At 56.9% G+C, this 22,834-nt stretch overlaps 8 protein-coding genes and 1 non-coding gene across 9 annotated transcripts; 5 read left to right on the top strand and 4 right to left on the bottom strand.

Annotated features, from left to right (window-relative positions):
- Positions 1–349: 349 nt before the first annotated feature.
- Positions 350–2,166, bottom strand: CHGG_10635 (uncharacterized protein; the record flags this gene model as incomplete). Its single annotated transcript, XM_001228561.1, has 2 exons — positions 350–1,969; positions 2,068–2,166. The coding sequence occupies 2 exons, from the start codon at positions 2,164–2,166 to the stop codon at positions 350–352; spliced, it is 1,719 nt and encodes a 572-aa protein (XP_001228562.1).
- A 2,006-nt stretch (positions 2,167–4,172) lies between these two features.
- On the bottom strand, positions 4,173–4,542 carry CHGG_10634 (uncharacterized protein; the record flags this gene model as incomplete). The annotated part of the gene is made up of 2 exons (XM_001228560.1): positions 4,173–4,436; positions 4,519–4,542. The coding sequence occupies 2 exons, from the start codon at positions 4,540–4,542 to the stop codon at positions 4,173–4,175; spliced, it is 288 nt and encodes a 95-aa protein (XP_001228561.1).
- A 1,868-nt stretch (positions 4,543–6,410) lies between these two features.
- CHGG_10633 (uncharacterized protein) lies at positions 6,411–8,557 on the top strand (the record flags this gene model as incomplete). The annotated part of the gene is made up of 2 exons (XM_001228559.1): positions 6,411–6,527; positions 6,599–8,557. The coding sequence occupies 2 exons, from the start codon at positions 6,411–6,413 to the stop codon at positions 8,555–8,557; spliced, it is 2,076 nt and encodes a 691-aa protein (XP_001228560.1).
- Positions 8,558–9,859: 1,302 nt separating this feature from the next.
- Positions 9,860–11,287, top strand: CHGG_10632 (uncharacterized protein; the record flags this gene model as incomplete). The annotated part of the gene is made up of 1 exon (XM_001228558.1): positions 9,860–11,287. One exon carries the CDS (start codon positions 9,860–9,862, stop codon positions 11,285–11,287), a length of 1,428 nt encoding a protein of 475 aa, XP_001228559.1.
- Positions 11,288–11,529: 242 nt separating this feature from the next.
- On the bottom strand, positions 11,530–11,601 carry CHGG_11236. Its single transcript has one exon. It is a non-coding gene; the product is annotated as a tRNA-Cys (tRNA).
- Positions 11,602–12,221: 620 nt separating this feature from the next.
- CHGG_10631 (uncharacterized protein) lies at positions 12,222–14,291 on the top strand (the record flags this gene model as incomplete). Its single annotated transcript, XM_001228557.1, has 4 exons — positions 12,222–12,264; positions 12,644–12,674; positions 12,838–12,875; positions 13,375–14,291. 4 exons carry the CDS (start codon positions 12,222–12,224, stop codon positions 14,289–14,291), a joined length of 1,029 nt encoding a protein of 342 aa, XP_001228558.1.
- A 1,456-nt stretch (positions 14,292–15,747) lies between these two features.
- Positions 15,748–16,116, top strand: CHGG_10630 (uncharacterized protein; the record flags this gene model as incomplete). Its single annotated transcript, XM_001228556.1, has 1 exon — positions 15,748–16,116. One exon carries the CDS (start codon positions 15,748–15,750, stop codon positions 16,114–16,116), a length of 369 nt encoding a protein of 122 aa, XP_001228557.1.
- An 872-nt stretch (positions 16,117–16,988) lies between these two features.
- Positions 16,989–18,728, bottom strand: CHGG_10629 (uncharacterized protein; the record flags this gene model as incomplete). The annotated part of the gene is made up of 3 exons (XM_001228555.1): positions 16,989–17,912; positions 17,990–18,629; positions 18,694–18,728. The coding sequence occupies 3 exons, from the start codon at positions 18,726–18,728 to the stop codon at positions 16,989–16,991; spliced, it is 1,599 nt and encodes a 532-aa protein (XP_001228556.1).
- A 1,270-nt stretch (positions 18,729–19,998) lies between these two features.
- On the top strand, positions 19,999–22,466 carry CHGG_10628 (uncharacterized protein; the record flags this gene model as incomplete). The annotated part of the gene is made up of 2 exons (XM_001228554.1): positions 19,999–20,040; positions 20,115–22,466. 2 exons carry the CDS (start codon positions 19,999–20,001, stop codon positions 22,464–22,466), a joined length of 2,394 nt encoding a protein of 797 aa, XP_001228555.1.
- Between the last annotated feature and the right edge of the window lie 368 nt (positions 22,467–22,834).

The following is a 22,834-nucleotide window of genomic DNA, read 5'->3' as shown; positions in this document are numbered from 1 at the left end:
ACGAGGCGACCGAGGGGCGCATTCAGCGGGCGGCAGACGGCGTGGCGCATGGGGGGGACTGGGATGCTCGTGTGGATTGCGTATCGGCTAGCAGTGGTTGGGGGGGGGAGCGGGTGGGATTGTGGGGTTGGAAGGGGTGAGAGTGGTGGAGGAGGGGGGGTATGCGGAGTTGATGGAGGTTCAAAGGGTGGTAGATTGAGGGGGGTTAGGGAGTTGATGGAGAGGCCGGAAGGGTATTGTGGGAATGAGACGCAGCAGATGTTGCAATAGGGGTAGAAACAAGCTGGAAAAGAATGCTGAAGTAATTTGATACGAAGATGGATGTGTACACGCACGCTTGAGCCCGCCCCTACAGCTCCTCCTTGAAAAACACTTCCTGCGACCCCTCTTGTTCCTCGGCTTTTGGCTGGGTAGCCTCGGACTTCTTGCCATCCGCCTCCGCCTTGCGGCGTTGGTCTGTTTGGTCTCCCTTCCGCCTTTCTTCTTTCTGATCCCCGGCCCGAGTATCCTGCTTTCCCTTCTGGGCCTCTTTCTGGTCCGCCTTTTGAGCCTCCCCCTTCTGATCCCCCTTCTGACCCTCAGGCAAACTTTGTTGTTGCTTCTCTGTGCTCTCTTTGGTCCCCGCGCCGTCGGTGTCGTCGTCGTCGAAGACGCCATAGTAGTCGACTGTTTCCCCGTCCTTAACATATTGCAGCGTCCACCCCCTGTCCCCAGCCTCGGCCTTCATCTCCTCCACGCCTCGCTTAATCATCCTCGGACTGAGGTTCAGCTCCTCCAGTTCGGCGTCGCTCATAACGTCCACTTTTGACGATGCCTTTTCCCTCTTAGCAAGCACCTCAATCGTGGGTGCCGTGGCGCGCGTGACGCCCCTGGGGAGAGCCAACTTGTGCACGTGCTCCTCGCCGATGTGCTTGCGGGAGCCGACGACGACGCCGCCAATGTTAACCCCAGCAAAGTGGTTCTGCGGCAAGTTCTTGGTGCCGGTGTGCTTGGTGGCCTGGGGGGGCTTCTGCCCGAGCAGCTCGCTCGCTGAGGCAACCTTGCTGTACTGCCAGGCGAGCTCCTCCTCATCCGTGCCAACAATCTGGCGGCACCGGATCGGATGGGCGCGGGTTGGTTTAGGCGGTAGGAAGGCGACATCACTGCAAAGGCGCGGCGTGTAGACAACCATCATGTAGGTGCAAGTAGTGACTTCTTTAACCCAACCAATGCGGTCTACCGTGGTGCCGGGGCTGCAGTGATATTGGATTTCGATGGTACGCGGGCGGCCGGTGAGGTCACAAATCGTGCCATCCTCTAGGCGCTGCGAGAGGTAGCGTTGGTCGCCTTTGACCTGGAGCTGCGCATTTGGCGGGGGGACGTTTTTGGTCGGGCTATCCGGCTGCGATTGATCCGCCACCGCCTTGGTATCGACCACCGTCTCTTGTGCCCTGCCGAGGACGTACTCTGGATCCTTCTCGTCCCTAAGCGGCGGATCGGTGGCCTTGGTGCCTGGCAGGGCGTGGTACTGGACGACGGCCTTGCCGTAGCAGAAACTGTAGCTCCACCATCCCGCCACGAAGTACATGCACTGTCCCTCGAGCCCGCCCATCAGTTCCCAGCCCTTAGTCGATGCTCTACTCAGCTCACGAGCTTCCTCGGCTTTGGCCAGCTCAGTTGCGGTCCGGTTCAAGACGGGTGGGGGTGCGATGACCGGGATGGCGCAGAGGTACTTCCACGGGTTGCTGTTGATTAGCTCGTACGTCTCGGCGATTGGGATATCTTCGTTGTTCTCGCGCGCGCCATGACTGTTGTCCTTTCCATTCCCGCTCGCTGTCCCGGAAACCTCGGCCGGTGCGGATTCAGGAATTTTGCTTAAATCGGATTCTGAGAAGCCGGTCGTGTGTGTGGCGCCTCCTGCGTGCGAAGACTCGAGAATGGCAAGCGCATCGGCCTCGGAGATGTAGTCGTCGGCAAAGACGACCTCGAACTAGATAAACGTAATGTTAGCGGCGCGCTGTCGCAAGCTCGGATCGCACGTCGTAAGGTATGTACAGAGCATTCTGGGAGCTATTGATCAATGCCTACCTGGGGGTATGCGAGCAAGTCGTCATGGACGCTGAAGCTGGGCTGCCGAGCTTGACAGAGCTGCAGCGATGCTAGGAGGACCAGATCGAGGCGACGCATGGTTCCGTCGCTATCATGGCCGGATGCCTGTGATTGTCGTTTGTCACAGTGGTTCAACCCAGTGAAGTGTTGCGACCAGTGCTGTTTCGGGGATTGGGACACCTGTTGGCTTGTCGCATGCGAACTGATAAGGTGGCCTTATCGCTCCAGCCCGAGATTATGTCATCGCAGCCAGCGCATCTTCGCATCTTTTTATCTCTCATCTTCCTCCATCTTTCATCCTCCTCCGTCTAGGTACGCCGCTGTGATTGACCGCTCTGTGAGAATTTCCTATCGTCCATTTAGTACGATTTTCTTGTTCTGCCGTTGTTCCGTCCGATAGCGTCTTTCCATCCGATCCCGCCAAACAGGAACCTTAGCAGAGATTTGATCACGACGACTAGACGAGACGACTAGGCTTACAAGATACGTCCTCATGAGCAACCAGGGCGACAAGGTTAGAACAAGGCTCCCATTCCCATTCCCCAGAGGACAGAATCATGCATGCTCAAAAGTATGCGGTCAATCCAAAGGAAACCAACTGTAAAATGTCGAGCCATTATGGTGCCAGTCAAGTCAGCCCCTGGGCTCTTAGAGGCCAGGACCGCGAACGCGCTCGCTGCTCTGGCCGAGAGGGTCAGGTTGGTGCGCTTGGCCGACGGCAATATTAGCACAGCAGCCAAAGCTGCCCGACTTTGGTCATCGACACCGTGGGAGGCGAAGTATTCTCAAATCTCCAGCGAAGGTTGCGTTCCAGCGGACATTCAACAGCACGTGAGGTGGACGACGACACTTGCCGAACATTCCCTTCGGTCCAGCCCATCACCTTGCGGCGCTGTGTGATACCGGACCAAGACGGCCAACTCCCCTCCATGCCCGCCCGTGGCCCATACCCAGTTCTCGGTGTACTCGAGGACTGGCACAATCTCAGCCCACCACCGGCAGAAAAAAACGCACACAGTGGTCCAAATGTCGACATGGCTTCCCTGGCCTGCAAATCGCGGCGGCAATTGCTCACATGAAGGCTCGACAAAGACGTAAATGGGACGGCGGATGGCGAGAGGGACTGTGCACCTCCGCTGAGAAGCCGGAAGATCGCGATCCGGGCTACATTGTCCTCACGACTATGTCGAGGTCCCGGCGGCATGCATTATAATTTAGCGCCAGTTGAAAACCGTTATGAGACCGTTATGAAGGTAGGGATGATGCGGCATCCTCGAACTCCACGAGGTCGGCGGGGGCCCACGATATCCAACCTTGCCAGAAGGCAGGTTGCCGCCCGAGACAGTCTCTACCATAACTAACTCATTTCAACTCTTCACGTAAATTCGCTGCCTGAATGTTTCGGGGTTTGGCCGGATGGCGTCACCCGATTCCCCGGGACCCGGTAGCGTCCGTGTGTCTTCCCGGTACGGACCCCGGGGCGGGGCGAAGCAAGTGGGTCTAGCCTGGGCTACTCGGAGCCGATCCGTCCCCTGTCTCCGACTGCCAGGCCCGGCGGTGTGCGAGAGGAGGAGAGTGCGATCGTCTTTTCGAGAAATGGCGACGAACCCAACTTCGGCAAAAGAAGCCCTTCGGTTCATCGGCTCGCTTGAATGTCTCGGTTCGAGCAACCGGTACCGACTGCAAGTCATTTCTCAGCATGTGCACCCGAACCATTCGACAGTCACCGAGACTGTGGGAGGGAAGGCACAAGAGCCCAAAGGTGAGTCCCGGTGACCAGAAACGTGTCACATCTGCAGCCAACGGACAACTCATCAATTGGTGGTGGCCATGCTGGCTGCTGCCCTCCCACCATGCAGGCAAGGCAGGGCAGCCGAACGCACAGACCACCTGTGAGATCTCAAAGGGGTCAATCAAGGACGGGAATTGGAGCCCAACGTAGTGAGCCTGGTGGCCTGGAACTGCGAAAAGCCGAGAGTGCCGCGCCCGGCCAGTGTGGTGGACGTGGCTGCGATAGTGGGGGATCCATCAGGTCGGGACGCTGAACACAGATTGGCGATTTGCAGCGCCCGAAATGGATCCACTCAACCGGCGATTTGTGTCCAGTCAAAAGCCTTCGCCTCACTCTCCAGAGCCTGGCCCGCCAATAACGGCGCCTGTGATGGTCCTGCAGCAAGAAGGGATGGGCGGGGTCCCCTGTTGACAACGAGGCGGCGACGCATGGCCAACAGCGTGTTCGACCACCCTCCACCCGGGCTGTATGGAAGCTGTTCCGGTCGTGAGTTCGAAGCCCTGAGCAGATGATTCGACGACTGTTGACCAGTGTCGCGGCACAGATCGGGGGGCAGCTACAACTGGAAATAGCCTAGTTAGTGGGGTTCGTGCCAACCCGGAAATCGAGGCCGGCTTGAGTTGTCAAGCCAGACACACACCACGGGCATGCATCGCTTCCATTATTGCAGAGATTGGCTCAAGATTGGCCGAAACGTCGTCAAAAGGTCAAAGATGAAGATTTCGGTAAAGACGAAACTTCTGCTTAGCACCATAACTTGGGGGCAATTGGGAGCGTCCGATCAAGTTCTCTGAACGTGTATCGCGACTGCCTCTTGTTTAATACCTAGCTGCCTGCTGAACTGTCGACCGTGGCTTCCTCAGGAAACCGATGAGAAAAACAGGAAGTCACGTCACAGCACTGAATTGAAATGACTCCCCGTTCTGGATGCCGGCCCCTCGACCAAGACATGGATCCCGTCTCTCAATCGCTTTTTTTCCGTTTCAACTCCGGGTTTTAGAATGTGACTCAGCAGCATCTGCAACCATCCATCCCACCTCCCTGTTGTCACTTCTCGCAACTCCCGAACCCTCTGAATGCCCGATATTATGCCAACTAGGGACTGAGACTGCGCTTGCCAGCTGGCGTTTCGACCCCCTTCAACTTCCGGATATAGCGGACGAAGAATTCCAGAAGAAAGTGTCACCTCCATCCCGCGCAAAGTGCCCGCGTGAGCAGCGGGGCCTGATTGCCTGCCAGAAGCGCTGTGCTGTCCTCCTTTGGAGCTGACTGGATGCAGTTGCGCATCACCCGGGCAGTTCCACCCAACCACAGTTTGTGCGATTCGGCTCACTGCCCGCTCTCTGAGGCCCCCCAATCCCCAGAGAGCGACGTCGTGGGACACCAACAAAGTGAAGACCCAGAAGAGCCTTTTCCACTCTTCGACTTTTAGCCCTTGGATGGAAACCGATGAGTGGATTGTTTCCCCAGCGAAACTTGCCGAGAAACCATCGGCCAATCGTCCGTCTAGTGTAACGGCATCACTGGATCCCTTCTGCAGCCGGGCACAGCTCAGACACTGGTTAGTGGCTCTGCTGTGCTCAACCGTTCTGCATGCAGTCAATCCCTCTGTCGAAATTGAAATGGAAACACTCCATTCGCGATCGATGCCAAGCATGGATTCGATGGCAAATGTCTCGACGACACCCTGGTCCGAGAAAAAAGGGCCACAGAGGCGTGGCATTTCATCGTGTCAAGCAGATGTCCATGGACATGGAATTGTCCTGCTGGAAAAGGCAAAGCCCCTTCACCATGGTCTGTCCGAAGGGGAGCTGATCTCTAACCCAGGCAAGCCAGGGTACATCCTTGGCATATCTCCAGGACTCCGGATTCGTCACGAAGCATGGGCGACCCACTGAGGCGCCGAGACTGGCTCGCCGACGCCAATCCGGGGTCGGTGGGCAGTGCCATGGCGAACATGGGCACTCAATCAAAGCTTGCCCCCCCAGAAGCCCCCTGGTCCGTTACACCGTTGATCCAAGCACAGTCGTCACCTCTGGCCCGCCCGGGTGTGAGTGGGTTGGCTGTGTGCCTGGCACCACATCAGAGCCTCCAGAGCCGTGCTTGCCCAAGATTCCCACCCACCCACTTGACTGGGTGTGCAGCTTGCATCTCGACCTGAAATCGTCTGCCGTCCATCCCCCATCCAGCACACCCGTGTCCATTCGACAACTCGGTGTGCCGAGTCCTACTGCATGCCAAAGCCTCGCGGTCCCGACTGGATAAATATCATTTGTTCTCCAGCGGCCTGCCAATCTTCTTTCTGCTCTTGTTCCATCCTCCATCCTGCTTCGTTTGCTTGTCTGCAGCAAGCAATCTTGAGTCCCATCCATTCAAGACACTGCCCGCCCGCCGGGTTCCGTCGCACCCTGCAGACAGCCTGCCTCTTGTCCGCTTATCCGTCCCACTTCAGCCCACGAGGCTGGGTCTCTCTTGTCCCAACCATCTACTTCCACCAACATTTCTTTCCTCATAGCTTCATCCACGCAGGATGGGTCAAGTCGACGAGGTCCAACAGCTTAGGGCTGCGCTTGAGCAGAATGAACGGGAAAAACGCGCCTTGATGGAGAAACTCAGCCGGGCGCAGCCTTATCCCGCACCCGCTCAGGTAAGATCCCCCCGACGTCCAGCGGGATCCGAGAGGCGGCCCCACTCTTGCTCATGCTCACCCATCCCCAGGATCAAAGCCGCCCGATGAAGCGCTCAAAGACCACGCATGCCGCGGGGTCCTCTTCAATAGCCCCCATGATGCGGTCAAGGTCGAGCGTCGCGCGCCCGGGCCCGGGCCCCAACCCAAATGCATTTGCCCGTAGTGGAGCCCCCGCTGCTCCTCCAGCCATGCAAAATAACCTCCCGACCACACTTCCCGGTACCCTAGGTGACTACCTCCACCAAAGCCAGCTCCAGTATCTCGCAAACACCTTTGCACCGGGCCCAAACCTCATGACTGGCGGCTCGCAACCCGGCGAGCTTGGACGAGAGATGGGCGTGGACGAGTTCCTGTCTATGCACGATGACTCTGTGCTTTCGACCATATCCCCTATCAACATCCCTCAGTCCGCTCTCCTGTCTCCCCAAGAGCCCGATCATTACGCGAGCTCGAGTTTCCCCTCCGCCTACGGATCTCTAACCTCGGGCCCGACGATAGAGACGGCCCCCATGTCGCGGCGGAACAGCTCGATGAACGACGTCTCTGGCCAGTTTAGCGAGATGGTGCGAATCCGGTCGCAACAGTCGGCGGGGAGCTATCGCCCCAGCCCGGCCGCCGTTCCCCCGCCGTTGCTAGGAAAGCGTGCCTCAGAGGACTCGGGCATTATCGTCATGCAAGGGGGCTCGTTCTCATACGCCTACCCGTCTTCCGCCCCTCTACAATCCCCCCTTACCCAACACCAGCACGCCATGAAACCGTCGTTATCGCAATCCAGTGCCCCATCTAACTCGTCAGATGACGCCTCGACGCACGACAATGGCCCTTGCCTCGCCCAACACTTGTCGATGGAACGCTCGGTGTCCAGGGACAGTATCAAGTCGAACTCGTCCTTAAAGTTTCGGGCCAAGGAAGCGCTTGCCCGACAAAACTACGCGGCCAAGTCCCGGCACCTTCAGCCCAAACCGGCCGCGGGTGTTGTCAAGCAGGAGGCAGCCGACCAGACCAACCATGCCAAGGACGGCAAAGCCGCCATCACCAAGACTAAATACGAACGCCCCAAGCATCCCAAGGTGCTGTGCAACCAGTGTAACGACCATCCCGAGGGTTTCAGAGGCGAGCATGAGCTCCGGCGACATACCGAGGCTAAACACAAGAGCATGGTCAAGAAGTGGGTCTGCCGCGACCCCAGCCTCTACGGCATTCCACACTCCGAGACAGCCGTCAAGCCGCTCAAGGATTGCAAACAGTGCTCGCAAAACAAGCACTACGGCGCCTATTACAACGCCGCTGCGCACCTCCGCCGCACGCACTTCAAGGTGAAGGCCCGGAAGGGGGCGGCCGGCAAGAATGGGAATATCAAGGTCGAGGAAGAGAAGGAGAAGCGAGGGGGGAAAGGTGGCGGCGACTGGCCGTCCATGAGCGAGTTGAAGCAGTGGATGGTGGAGGTCACTGTCCCCATGGACCAAGCCGGTGCTCTGATGCCCGATGGAACTGAATCGGTGGGCGCTGTAGAGCCCGAAGACTACGAGAACGAGTTTGCCGGCTCCCAGTACAACTCGCAAGGCGGGCATCCCATGCGGATGTCCGCCGATGAATACGGCATGCCCACATTTGCCGGCGTCGGAGGAGGTTTCGGCCAGTCCATCGACCTGACCGGCGCCTCGTTCCAAGGCGACCTAGACTCGCAGCTGTCCGATATGTACCGTCTCAACCACCCCGTCTTCCCCGCGCCATCAATTGACGGGCTCCCCATCTCGTCCGCCGGGTTCGACTACAGGAACGCAGAGCCAAACACGCAACAGAGCATGGCGGCGTCTATGATGAGCCTTAACAGCCATGGCTACACTTCGCCCGTCTCATCCACCGCGACCATCACGCAAGCCGGCGCATACATGGACCAACTCCTCCCATCGACTACGGTGCAGGGGTCTCGTGATGATCTGGCCGACTTGCCGTTTGACCTCACATTCGCGACGATGGAGCAGTAGCCGTTCCGGTAACCATCTCTCTTCGATTCGATTGCCATCGGAATCACCTCTCAATGCCGTGGTCTTTCTTATTGTTCATTTCACCCAACAAGGCATGACTTGACAAGATATATTTTCCCATTTCTTTCTGGCAATTACACATTTGGCTTCGGGTTCACGTTTCCTTGTCTCCTAGCATGGTGTGTGGGTCGCTCGAGGCACCAATCTCGGGCTATTCTCTCACTGCTAGGTCTCCTTTCCTCGAATGGACGTATCTTGGCAGGCCTTTGTCGTTTTTTGTTATATTTCAATCTACTCCGACGGTACATCGACACCGTCCACACCCAATCGCTGTTGCCTTTTACTTGGCGCTGCACAAAGCAGTCGATGGGGATACGTTTTTCGCGGCGAGTTGCTAGTTGTTCAAAACACAACATTAACGCACATACACGGTAGATGCCGGCGCAGTCAGGTGTGTGTACATACCAAGAAAGCTTTGGAACAGGTTCCGAAAGAGGACTCGTTGGGGTTGGGTAAAACTGGGGTTTGGCATCAAAGGTGTTTTGGAAGAGGTTCGGCCTGGGGGGTAGTGATCGGGCTTGATGACGTTACGAGGCGTTTGGGATTTTGCATACTGGCTTACAAGGAAGGGATGGGAACAAGGGAACCGGGAACGGGTTCACGGCTGCATCCATGCTGGCGGGGCCAGACAGTACATAGTATTAATGTGTATATCACCAAGACAGAAGCCGTTCGATTCATGTGTTGATGTGCTGTCAGTGTTATATCAAGGAGGTGAATCCTCCTTCAAATATTCACCAATTTTGGAACCAAACCAAACCTTTATTTAGTATATGCCCAGTAAATGCCCACTTACACGTTTAGCACCGAGCACCGAGCACCGAGGCGAGCAAGCAATACCAAAGCCGAAGTCTCCCAAATTGCGTCGGATGCGTCACCTCTTGCCTCATGCGGAAGTGGGTCTTCCGGTCTCCGACACCGGCTCCGATAGCTCCGGGGATTCGAGTTTTCTCGCTGCTGCCTTCGGTGGTGACTGGTGACACTGGTGACTCCGCAACATGTGTTTTTTTTTTTTTTTATCTGCATGTCACGGGCTCACGGACATAGCACGGGCAGCGGCGGTGTAAGCATGTCCATGCATCCAAGAACCAAACAAGAAAAAATACGAATAAATAACTAGCATGAAATAATACCAACTAATAAGTTAAACAACGCCTTTCCCTCAACACCGCCCCAATCCCCTCCCATCCCCTCGACCAACCCAAAAAGTCAAAAAGAAAGAAACCAACCAACCAACCAACCATGGCCCACCGCCTTCTACACGCCACGCTCCGCGAATCCGGCCTCTCCTCCGTTGCCGCCACCGGCCGCGACGCCTGGCTGGTCATCCTGTCACGCTCCTGCCGCATGTTTGCCTACGGCGGCGGCTCGCTCGTGCTAGCCCTCTTCTTCGCCGAGCTGGGCTTTTCCGACTCGCGCATCGGCCTGTTCATGACCCTGACGCTGTTTGGGGATGTCGTGTTGACGTTGTTGCTGACGCTGGTGGCGGATCGGGTGGGGAGAAGGAGGACGCTGCTGTTTGGGTCGGGGCTGATGGTTTTGTCCGGGGTGGTGTTTGCGCTGTGTGAGGAGTTTTGGGCGTTGTTGGGGGCGGCGGTCGTGGGGGTCATTAGTGCGACGGGAGGGGACTTTGGGCCGTTTAGGGCCGTAGAGGAGTCCATTGTTTCGGAGCTGACGACGCCGAGGACGCGGGCCGATGTGTTGGTGTGGTATGTTACGTTGGCGAGTTTGGGGAGTGCGTTGGGGACGGAGTTGTCCGGGAGGATGGTTGAAGGGTTGAGGGGGCGCGAGGGGTGGGCGCTGGTGGATGCGTATCATGCGTGTTTTTGGGTGTACACTGGTATGGGATTGGTTAATATGGGGTGTGCTCTCATGTTGTCGAAGCGGTGCGAGCTGAAAAGGGTTGAGCCGGTGGAGGGTGAGACTGAACCGCTCCTCAGCGGGTCGCAGGTGACGGAACCAGTAACGGATGGTGGGAAGGTGCCCAAGGCGAAGTCAAGCTGGGTTTCCCAGATCTCGCGCGAGACGCTCGCCATCATGGTGGTGATGTGGTTCCTCCTCATGGTCGACTCCCTCGCCGACGGCATGGCCAACATGTCGCTGACGACTTACTACATCGACCAGAAGTTCCACCTCCCCAAGTCGGCGCTCGGCGACATCGTCTCGATCAGCCACCTCCTCGCGGCGCTGTCAAACGTCTTCTCTGGGCCGCTGGCACGCTATATCGGGTTGGTCAACACCATGGTCTTCACCCACATTCCGTCATCAGCAGCGGTTTTGGTGTTTCCCCTAGCCCAGACCGTGCCTCTCACCTTTGCGTTGCTGCTTCTACGGGTTGGGCTCAACAACATGGACCAGGCGCCTCGGGCTGCACTCATCGCGGCCGTGGTACGTCCCGAGGAGCGGACAGCCGTCATGGGCATTACGGGCATGTTGCGGACGCTGGCGTCCATGACCGGGCCCAGCATCACAGGTTTGCTGGCGGGAGGTGGTAAATTTTGGGTGGCTTTTGTGGTTGCCGGTGCCCTGAGGTTGGCGTATGATGTTGGCCTCTTTGCGCTGTTTATCAACATCAAGCTGTACAAACACGAGGCAACGGAGGATCAACCTGAGGAGGTGGCGGAAGGAAGCCCGGTATCTTCGCCGACAGGGCAAACGGAGCAACCTTAAGGAGTCCGACGAGGAACCAGGGACATGAGAAAAAAAGAAGGGGGGGGTTGGTGATCAAATTGGATACAGATTGACACACGTTGCGGCTCGACAGAGTTCTTTCGTTCCTCACAGAAACAACCCACTCCAATGACGAGCGTGCTGACGGAAGCCAGAGTCTTAGACAACACAACACACAATTCATAAGTTACCGGAACAAAAACTTGTGGTAAAGCTCATCGAACAACGCCGGGAAAAAGAAGAGGACGAAACGCGATTTGAACGCGTGACCTACCGGACTGCAGCCGGTTGCTCTACCCCTGAGCTATTCGTCCTGGGATATTATTGATAAGATAGCTGAGGTAATGGGGTTATGTCGACCGACCGGCGTACCGCCTGACAGGAGTGACCGTGCCCGCTGCGCGCGGGCACGCCAAAGGAGGCCTGGAGGAACTTGCCGGCTGCAGGTAGGCCCCATAGCGGAGTCAACGTTGTAATTGTTAAAGGCGGAAGAAGAAGCCATCTTGACTGCTATGGAATTATAAACAGTATCAGGAGATGATTGTAGTTTAGGTCAGAAAATCGGGATGGAAAGAACGTATCGAGTTCCTTGGATTGGGAAAATGGAGCACCGCGGTGTAAAAAAGGTGGCCTCTAGCACCGGCTTGACCTCATCGCCGATGTATGACGCCGCATTCTTGAGTCTCCAGTAAGCTATATCGTCATCTAGGGGCTTCAGTAATCAGATCCCGTAAAGATCAACCTCTGGCGTAATCTCACAGAGCTGATAGGTTCCGTGTATTTTGTGCGTCAAAGAAGCAATTTGCTTCGCTACCCTTCGTCACGTAGACGACCATCGAGCCGTAGGCCATGCTTGTATCCTTCCTGTTGAGCCAGGCAATCTTGGCAATGTTGACGTTGTTCTCTGTCGTCGTGGTTCCAGGAATGGGACATCATGGCCGAATCAGCGCAGACTAAAGCTGCTGACGAAGAAGCGGGTGCGTCGCTCTAGTAGTAGTAAACCTCATCTTTCGCCACTTTTTGACAGAAATCCGATTTTTTTGTTCGTGTTCGTGATTGTCAAGGAATGCGCGACGGAGGCATGCAAAAGCAGGAGCGAAGCAGCGAGTCACAGGGGTCCTGATGCCAAGTGCGGGTTAGCGGCTTTTCTCCGGCGATCCGATTGGCCAGGTGTCAAGCATCAAATAGTCCGTGCACCACCACCGCCAAGACCGACTGCGAGATGCTGATGAGAGGAAGCAGAATGCAGATGACGCCAGACATCGAGATGCCATCGAGAGAAATCGAAAGGAGAAAAAGCCAAAACTCTATAGTGAGAAGTCGATAGTACAGGTTCAAAATGACACCGTTTACTAGTGGGGACATGTCCGAAAAAGGAAAGAAACTGGTTCGTGCTTGGAGCAGGCCATGGCATTTTCGACCTAAGGAACCTGGAGTTCCTCCAGGCATATCGTTTAGGCTAAGTATAACCACGAGCAAATCCGAGATAATGAGTAAAACACCGCTGCCGTGCATGTTCGGCACTTGAGCCTGATTGTCATGTTACACAGGTACTACGTCTCTTCAACAATTTCTAGTGGAAACCAGGGTGCGTGAGCACGATGCGCGCAAATCATGACCGGGGAAAAGGGGGTTGCTTGCCTATAACTAGCCCATTGCTGGCCAAGACATGGCTTCCGTTGTTTGCTTGGCAGTTATGTTGGGCTAATTTACTCTCGGGGGTCACGCAGCTAACATGAAGCTGTCGACAACACTCTTGCCGCACCTCTTGGTGTTGGCCCCCATGGCCCATGGGGCCGTCCACAACTTGTTTGTGGGAAATCTACTACCACCAGCATCCATCTACGCCCTCGAATTCAACGACGAGACCAATGATTTCAAGCTCCTAAAAAAACAATACCGCTGACGCCTCCCACGCCTGGATTACCTTTGACGTGAGCCCCTCTATACTCCACGATTCACAACTCCCATGATACTCACTTATTGTGAATAGCACGCAAAAAAGAATATCTACGCCAGTTCCCCTCACGAGACACGAATCGCCAGCTACAGCGTGATCAATGGTTACAAACGTTAAACTTACCAAGAAACTGCTCGGGCCCCCGATGCCTGCTTCAACACCACCAGCGGCTTCGTGACCGCCATGCCAAACCCGCCCTACCACGTCTTCACCGGCTCCTGGCCCTCCCCCAGCGCCTGCGGCATGTCCCTCTCCACCTCCGACACAGGCGCCCTCACCAAAATCCTCTCCACCTGGACCTACACCAACGAATCCGGCATCCACGGCCTCGCCCTCTCCCCCCGCACCGCCCCTTCCAACACCAACGCCACCACCACCACCCCCCAACCCCAACCGCAACTCCTCTACTCAGCCGACCTCAACGGCGACCTCCTCTGGACCCACACCATCAACCTCACCACCGGCGCGGCCACCGAAGTGGCACGCTTCCGCATGCCCGGGGCCGCGGGCGCCCACCCGCGGCATCTCGCCGCGCACCCCAACGGCTTGCGCCTGTACGCCGTCATGGAGGCCGACAACACCGTGGCCGAGTACGTGCTGGACGCGGCCACGGGCGCCGTCACGAAGGAGGTCGTCCGCCATAGCCTGCTGCCGATCGAGGCCGATACGGAGCGGTACTGGTCGGCGGAGGTGATGCTGTCCGCGAGTGGGCGGTATTTGTGGGCGTCGGCGAGGGCGAAGGAGGAGGTGGATACGGGGTTTGTGGCGGTGTTTTTGGTGGGGGCGGATGGGGGGATTGTGAAGAAGATGTTTAGGGTGCCGACGACGACGAGGGGGGGGAAGGCGAATGCGGTGAGTCCGGCGTTTTGGGACGATGAGTATGCGGCGATGACGGATTATGGGGAGGGGTATGTGCTGATGTGGAGGATGGAGGGGAGGAGGGAGAGGGCGGATGGGTTGGTTGAGTATAGCACTGCGAGAGCGGTGGCAAAGGTGGATGTCAAGGATGGAGGGTGCTGTGCGAATGCGATTTGGTATAGTTAGAAGTTCTAACTTTGCAGGGAGATAAGGAGGCGCACGGAAGACAGGTCAAGCTAGGAGAGTTTGTTGGAGGAAAGCTCAGGGGTAAGGACATCTGGGCATCCGACCTCAGCAGGCTTTCCGCCTCGGTCCCGAACCATGAGCAAGTTGCTTTCCAATGTACCAAACGCATCTCAACGCCGCCCCCTCATTGTCGTTGATAGAGCTAGTCCATGTACGCCGGTCTAGCTGTGCTCTTGGTTCGTCCCGGCTAATAACATGAGGCTCTCGTTCATCCATCAACAGTTCCGGGCCACCGGTTCGTAAGGCTGGCAACCTAATTAATTTGTTTTGGGTTCGGCATGAGATTGCTTATTCGAGCACATTTTAGTGAGGGGAAGCAAAACTCTACGCCACCAGCAGCTCGCCAACGAGTAGATGGTGCGGCAAGACGGCATCGTCGTGGTGTCCCTCACCGGACTGTGGTCGAATTTCGGTTCCTTGCCATCAACATCACATGTTTCCTTGCCTTTTATGCAGTCGAGATCTGAATAGGTCGTTTCCCCGCTACGTTGGTTGTACCCGAGGTTGAGATCAATGTAACAGTGTGGTGACGGAGAGGGGCAGGGGTCGCCGAGTATAGCGCCGAGACACTCGAGCAGAAAGCAAAGCATGCCGCCACCGTCAGCCGTGTAATCAAGCATCATATCAACATGTGATGATCGAGCGGTCGACGGACAGACATTTAGACCGATGGCGGGTCAGCAATCACACGTGTTGCCCCAGACTCTCGCACCCGAGTACTTGGGTGTCTTAGATGGAGTGGGAACATAGCTGCATAACAATCATATAGCAATCAATATTACTCTGGGTACCGGGCAATTTCGGCCAATGGGTTAGAGAACCCGGTGCCTTGGGCCGGGTGATTGGGACGCTTTGTTTGGAGCCCCTCCTCTTGTCAACCACAGTCACCATGCAAGAGAACCCAGCTGTATTGTTAGTCATTCGATACTACGATCTTTACCCGGCTCAGCGAGTCTGCTGAAAGCGGTCTCGCCTGCGAACCACTCCAAGAGCTTCTTGGAAGGGCGCGATGGATCCCGCGCAGCATTGGCACGCACTTGGCCAAACTGCCGAGACCGCGGCCTTCCTCGAGAGCTGAAAGCCGATGAGTTACTGGCTGCATCGAAGAGGGGAGGTTAGAGATTGCAACATGGCCTGGAGAGATGACAACATATTCCGGGGGGGAACCCGAAAAGTGACGGAGAAGACTAAACAGTCAGGCAACGGGGAGAGGGGGACGGGTAAGGGAAAACGGTACCAAGTGCCTTCGTGAAGTGTATATAAAGGGGTCAACTCGACCTCATCTCGAGGGATCTGTTCTGATCTCCAGCCCCTTCATCCACACGATCAGGCAAACCAACCCACAACACACACAAAACACCAACCCAAACCCTCAAAACAACAACACCTCCTCAAAATGCGTCTCACCCTCGCCCTCACGCTCCTGACCGCCACCCTCGGCGTCGCCAACCCCACCCCCGACACGGACGCGACCACCTCCCCCCACGAAGTGTCCATCCCCATGGAGGTGCGCGACGTCCTCACCCCCAACGCCGACGCGCCCCTCCACCTCGAGAAGCGGGCCTGCCGAAAGACGGGCTGCAAGTGCGTCAAGGGCCTGCGACAGGGCCAGTACTGCGGGGCGTGCAAGTGGAAGGGCAGCTACGTGATCACGGCCAAGCGCAACCTCAAGCACGTGTACGAGTGCTCGAGCAACGGCGCGTGCTGCGATTATGGCACGGGCAGTGACTGTAACACGGGCAGTGGCCGGTGTGGGCCGTACTAGGCCATCTACCTAGCTAGCTAGCAGGTGCTGCTGTTGAGTGGATGGGTACTGGCGTACCTTGCTTGCTATGGTGCCTGCAAGGGCTCCGTGGAATTCTTGCCGCGGGTTCTGGGGGGTGGACGGAACTTTGGGCATGTCGCTCTCTCTAAGTGTGCGTTGCAGTTGAATGGACCCTGGAACCTTTCATTCTTGCTACCTACCAGTCACTCTTTGATACGAGGATACAACAAAGAAATCAATGATGTTTGCCTTGGCCTTTGGGCTAGGCTCTGACGCCACTCCGCTATTTTACACTCTCGTAGTTTCCCGTTTGTTTGTGTTACCACCCATGAAACCTGTTAATGGTTCTGTGATAAGATGAGCTGCTCAGGATGGGTCAACACCAGCAGGGAGATGGGGGGTTCAAGCTACGATCTAATTCATATGTCCGAGGCTCGATGCAACAAAGAAACCTTTTGACGAGAAAGACTGAACACTCTACCCGGCCATCTTGGCGGGCATAAACGTAAATAATTACCTCTACAGATAGCCCCTATTCCCTCCGCCCCCCGTCTCCCGTCTAGCCAGCACAGTGACCAGTGAGCCGGACCCTCATGAAAGCGTAAAACGTGAAATATGCACCCGACCCGACCTCCGTCATGATCTCCCAAATACCTAGATGCAATGCACAACAAAAGCAAAAACGTGATAATAACCAAGGGTGAGGGTATCTAAGACCTGTGCTTCCCCTTAGACTTCCTCCTCGGTGGCTCCTCTTCAGTTTCAATCGTCGTCGGGGCGACCGCTGTCCAGGTATCTGGAACAGCCGTGCCGCTCCCGCTGTTGTGGCTGACGGGTGGTCCGTATGCGTTCTCGTAAGGTCGAACCCATGCCTAGTACGAGTCAGCAGCCGGGTCGCGGATGAGAAGTGGAACGGGCACGGGACTCACCCCATAATCCCTCGGGGCCTCCTCCGGACCCGGCGACGGTGGCATATAACCCTTGCTCGGTCCTGCTTGGCCGGGGAAATGGGCCTCGAAGAGCCCGCTGACATAGGGTTCGTAGTATGGCACCTCGGGTGACGTGACGGGCTCCGAACTGCCGGAGCCATAGGTGAGACCGGGCGCATTGTCCCGCAGGTTCAAAACGTTGGAAAACCGGGCACTCAGGTCGGCGCCCATCTCGTCCCCACTCGTGCTCCCAAAACTCCGCACACTGGCGTGATCGTCCAACTGGCCGTCCAGAATGGCCAGCTGTTCCGTCGCCGATGGTCTCCTTTTGGGGTCAATGCTTGCCATCCGTTGCATGGTCGCGTACTCGTCTGCCCTAGATATGGCCACTAACCAACCATGTAGGTCTTGGGCGTGCATTTGCGAGCAATCCCGCCGGAACTGGGGGGTGCGGGTCCAGACGACGGTAGCAAACAGGGACCAGATGTCAACCTTGGTGGTCTGGCGCTTCCGGCCAAACACCTCAGGGGCCATGAACGGTTCGGTACCAGCGGCGGTGCGCGCCAACTCCGGGTCATTGGATAAGCCGAAGTCGCCGAGACAGAAGCGGTAGTTTCCGGTGGCGTCATAGTCGTACAGGATGTTTTCGGGTTTTACGTCGCGATGGATGAGCTTGTGGGAGGCGATGCACTGTAGCGCGAGGAGCATCTGGCGTAGAACGATGTCGGACAAGGCGGCGTGTTCGCCCGGGGGGGTGTACCTTTCGACCAAGGTTTTGAGGTTTCCTTGCATGAGGGGCATGAAGATCTCACCCCAGTCGTCGGTCTTCCCGCCGCCGGCGCAGTCGAGGATTTGGAGGATGTGTTCCTACAGGGGGCTGCGAGTTAGCGGCGATGACGGTCAAGAAATAACAAGCGTCCAATAAGTATCCAAGATGAACTTACATGCTTTATCGAGTCGTCCCTGTTGATCTTGAAGAGGTTGGTCATCTCCCTTGTCGCAAACTCAAGGTTCTTCCCCGAGAGCTTGTGAAATTTCTTGACGGCGATGATCTTGCCGCTGGTTGCATCCAGCACCCACGACACGGAGCCGTATGAGCCGGCGCCGACTTCACGCCCCATGACGTATTTCTTCACCCGCGCGTTACTCGGCCCCATCCTATAGGGCTCATCCTTGGGAAACCCATACAGCCCATCCGACTGCCATTGTATCTCGAACTGGTACCATTGGTCTTTGCCAAAGGCTATCTTCGAGTTGATGCCCTGGGCGACGAGGACCGACTTGGCGTTGGAGCGGAACTTGACGGTGTAGGAATTGCTGTGCGGGAGCGGCTCGACGGTGCCATTGTCAGAGTGGTCCCAGAGCAGGACGGCGCCGGTATCCTCGACGACCTGGAACGAGGCATGGATGGGCTGGATATGCGGCGAGCCCTTGCTGCTAGACTTCGGGTCGGGAAGGTGAATGTCGGCGTCTCCCTTGCCCAGCGTGCATTCTTGCTTTTGAGGGTCGGAGAAGCTGAGCCACAGGCCGTCGGGGTCGTCGAGCGGGTAGCGGAGGTGGCTGTTCCTCTGGGTGGTGGAGGACCTTGCGGGCGGCAGGGTTCAAGGGGACGATAATGAAGGCGGGTTTTGAGGGCGCGGTAATATACGCGTCCGCCGTGTCGTCATGGTAGCCGTCGTCCATGGTTGGCAGTTGGGTGGTTGGCCGAGGGGTGAGGGAAGCATCCGGGAGGTACAAGTGCGGGGGCGGGTCTGGGCTGCGAGAGGGTTACAACGCCCCTCAGCGATGCCATGAATGCCCCTCCAAAGCTTGCCGCTTGTGTCTGCCCGGCGTGTCTGAAGCAAAAAGGGCGAGGAAACCGTCGATGTTTTCTGTCTGTTGACGGATGAAGTCGGCAGCCCGGTTCGGGATAGCGGCGCAAAAAGGATGGAGGGATGCACGGCCAACGCTCACATGCTGCCACGCAGGACGGACAGCGGGGGACGGGTGTGGCCGTAACGGTTCCAGAGGGCGATCAGGGTGCCAGGGCCAATCCATCAGGCTCGCTCGTGAAGCGCGGCCATGAAATCGCTCATTGGCCCCGGAAAGACCACAAGCGTGACCCGAGTCCCACCCTTCAGGCGGATCAAGTGGCATTCCGCAAGCGCTGGCAAGGCTTTGCTCTCGTGTGATGGCGGTTTGCCAATGACGACGCGGCAACGACGCCATTCAGGCCGAAATTCCACTTTGTCGGGCTCGGCTGGCACGAGAGGATTTGGCTCGGACAATTGGAAATCCGCTGATCAAGCCATCTTTAGGAAAAAGTGCTCGTGGGCAAAATGCATTGACACATTGACAACGAGTTTGTCGGTGGCTGGCCTTTTGTCAACGCCGGTTCATTCACGCTTCACGCACATCCATCTCCACCGCGTTGCGATAGGTAGAATTTCAAATCCAATGCCGGCAATCAGATTATCAGCCGGGTTTGTTGAGAAATGGGTACTTAAGTTGAAGGGGCGAAACGCGAGAAGGAACTCGGCAAGAATCCAGTGAAATGCCAAAAGGCAAGAACTCAGCAACGAGGGCAGTCTCACAAATTCGCGGCGATTCAAGAGGGATGAGTCTGCGCCTTCCTCGGGTACCTATTAATGAAATCTCAAATTTTAGCCCTTTGGGGGTAAGATGAGCGACCGCACCTGTCTGCCGTGAGAATTCGGGACCACAGGGCTTGGAGTGTTGCAACAGTGGGGATTCTGGTTATGACGTTTCCAGTGCCAGGGCTTTCTGCCAACTTTGACCGCTTTCATCCGAGCCCGAAAATCGGCATCTCAACGCATGGAATTTTCGCCCGAGATACTCCCGACAATTTACACACGGTATCACAGGTCTTCACGAAGTTCGTGAGACGAGTTATTCGGGATAGTCCGGCGATCAACTGGTCTTGTTTATGCCAATACGGCATAGTCAATTCGCCATGGTTGCCCGTTTTGTTCCATCGGCGATGACTGTCCTCGTGGTAAGTCCGAAGTCGGCATGGCATAGACCGGTTCTGTTCTCGGTTGTAGACCATCTCAGCTGACCTCGGTGTAGGCCCGTAGAGGCCTAGCAATGGCTAGCACAAGGCGTGGCTGGCGAGGACTCGCAGTGAACTTGAAGCCTGCCGCAGGTCGACAATGGCGTCAGGCGTATTCCACAACGCCGGTGCGACAGAATGCGTTGCACTCTGAGATAGAGGCTCAAGCAGCCTCACCATTCGCTGCGCCAGGTACCCGAGTCCAGAATCCGCAGACTTTGACCGAGAAAATCGTGCAGAGGTATGCGATTGGACTTCCGCCGGGCAAGAAGGTCAAGGCCGGCGACTATGTTACCATCTCGCCGGCACAATGCATGACTCACGACAATTCTTGGCCCGTAGTAACCAAGTTCACATCTATCGGCGCTACGAAGATTCACAACAACCGGCAGGTAGTCGTGACCTTGGATCACGATGTTCAAAATACGAGCGAGAGCAATCTTAAAAAGTACAAAAATATCGAAAACTTCGCTCGGCAACATGGAGTTGATTTTTATCCGGCTGGTCGAGGAATCGGCCACCAGATCATGATCGAGGAGGGTTACGCGTGGCCAGGGACGCTCACGGTGGCCTCTGACTCACACTCCAACATGTATGGAGGTGTTGCTGCCCTGGGAACACCCGTCGTGCGGACGGATGCTGCGAGTATCTGGGCAACGGGACAAACGTGGTGGCAGATTCCCCCTATCGCCAAAGTCACATTCACTGGCGTGCTGCCGCGGGGCGTCACAGGGAAGGATGTTATTATTGCGCTATGCGCGTTATTTAACCAGGATGAGGTGTTGAACCATGCCATCGAATTCACAGGCTCAGACCTCACGCTCAGCAGCCTCCCCATCGACGACAGGCTCACCATTTCCAACATGACTACCGAGTGGGGAGCCGTGGCTGGTATTTTCCCAATCGACTCTACACTGAAATCCTGGCTCCGCGCTAAGGCAACGGTGTCGGCCATGTTGAACCCGGATCTTGGCGGCAAGGCTCGAATTACCCACGACAAGATAGAGGAACTGTTCCGGGACCCCCCGAAGCCGGATCTAGGTGCAACTTACGCCAAGTCTCTATACCTCAACTTGTCGACGCTGTCACCTTTTGTTGCTGGCCCCAACTCGGTCAAGGTGGCCACGCCAGTCAAGGACCTAGAGGCACAAAACATCAAAATCAACAAGGCCTATCTCGTCTCTTGCACGAACTCGCGCGCCTCCGACATTGCTGCGGCCGCCAACGTCTTCCGGGAAGCGGCCAATGGCGGCCCCATTCCCAAGGTCGCGCCCGGCGTGGAATTCTACATCTCCGCCGCTTCCCTCCCGGAACAAGAGATTGCGGAACAGGCCGGCGACTGGCGCGTCCTGCTCGACGCCGGCTGCATCGAAAACCCCGCATCCTGCAATGCCTGCATCGGCCTCGGTCGCGGCCTCCTACAGCCCGGCGACGTCGGCATCAGCGCCTCCAACCGCAACTGGAACGGCCGCATGGGCAGCCCCCAGGCCAAAGCCTACCTCGCCAGCCCGGAAGTCGTTGCCGCGAGCGCGCTCAAGGGGGAGATCGCCGGACCCGGCTGGTACGAAAAGCCCGAGGGCGTTGAGAAGGTCATCATTGGCGAGGGCACCGGCGATCTCGAGGCGGACCGCGCGGTGAGCATCGCCGATGCGCTGGAGAGCTTGGTTGCCCAGGCCGAGAGCATGATCTCCTCGGCCGAGAAGAGCTTGGAGAGCAGCCCGGCCGCGGCCACGGGCGCCGTTGGAAATGCCATGGCGGATGCGACCGCGGACCAGGCCGGCGAGGAGGGCCTCATCGACATCCTCCCGGGCTTCCCCGAGAAGGTGTCGGGCGAGATTGTGTTTTGCGACTCGGACAATATCAACACCGACGGCATCTACCCGGGCAAGTACACGTACCAGGACGACATCACGCGTGACACCATGGCGCAGGTGGTCATGGAGAATTACGACCGCTCCTTTGCGTCCCTGGCCAAACCCGGGGATATTCTCGTGGCGGGCTTCAATTTCGGCTGCGGCAGCTCGCGTGAGCAGGCGGCCACGGCGATTCTGGCCAAGGGGATCCCGCTTGTGGTGGCGGGGAGCTTTGGGAACATCTTCAGCAGGAATAGCATCAACAACGCGCTGATGGGGGTGGAGGTGCCGAGGTTGGTGAAGCGGCTAAGGGAGGAGTTTGGGGAGAAGGTGCCGACGAGGCGCACGGGGTGGCGGTTTGAGTGGGATGTGCGGAGGAGTAAGGTCACGGTTACGGAGGGCGAGGGCGGCGAGACGTGGAGCCAGAAGGTCGGGGACCTGCCGCCGAATGTGCAGGAGATTATTGCGGTGGGAGGGTTGGAGAAGTGGGTAAAGCACCGGATCTCTCAGGCATGAGTGCGTCGCGTTGGATATATCATATGGGGAATGAGGCATCATCATGATGGACAGGTATGTAAATATTGCATTTAAGGTACGAGCCAAAATGCAGTGGCGATCAGTGAAGACATGATTCAGCGGCTGGCAACTTGACAGTTCCGTGTATGTCACATGTGTATGTAGGTAGGTACGTACTTGACTTTGAACACACGTGCATGTGGCATGGATGCAAGCGGATGGTCTGGATTAATTCGGCACCTGGGCCGTCTCTCGCCCGGGTACCTTACCTAGTAATTAACTAGGATTCCCCGGAAACCGTCAACAACAATGGGACCCTCGCTTAATACCATCCGCTCTATATCATGTCGCCGAGACACCACCGTCCC

This window comes from Chaetomium globosum, genomic scaffold, assembly GCF_000143365.1.
Source record: "Chaetomium globosum CBS 148.51 scaffold_7 genomic scaffold, whole genome shotgun sequence".
NCBI lineage: Eukaryota > Fungi > Ascomycota > Sordariomycetes > Sordariales > Chaetomiaceae > Chaetomium > Chaetomium globosum.
This window is presented reverse-complemented; position numbering and strand designations above follow the sequence as displayed.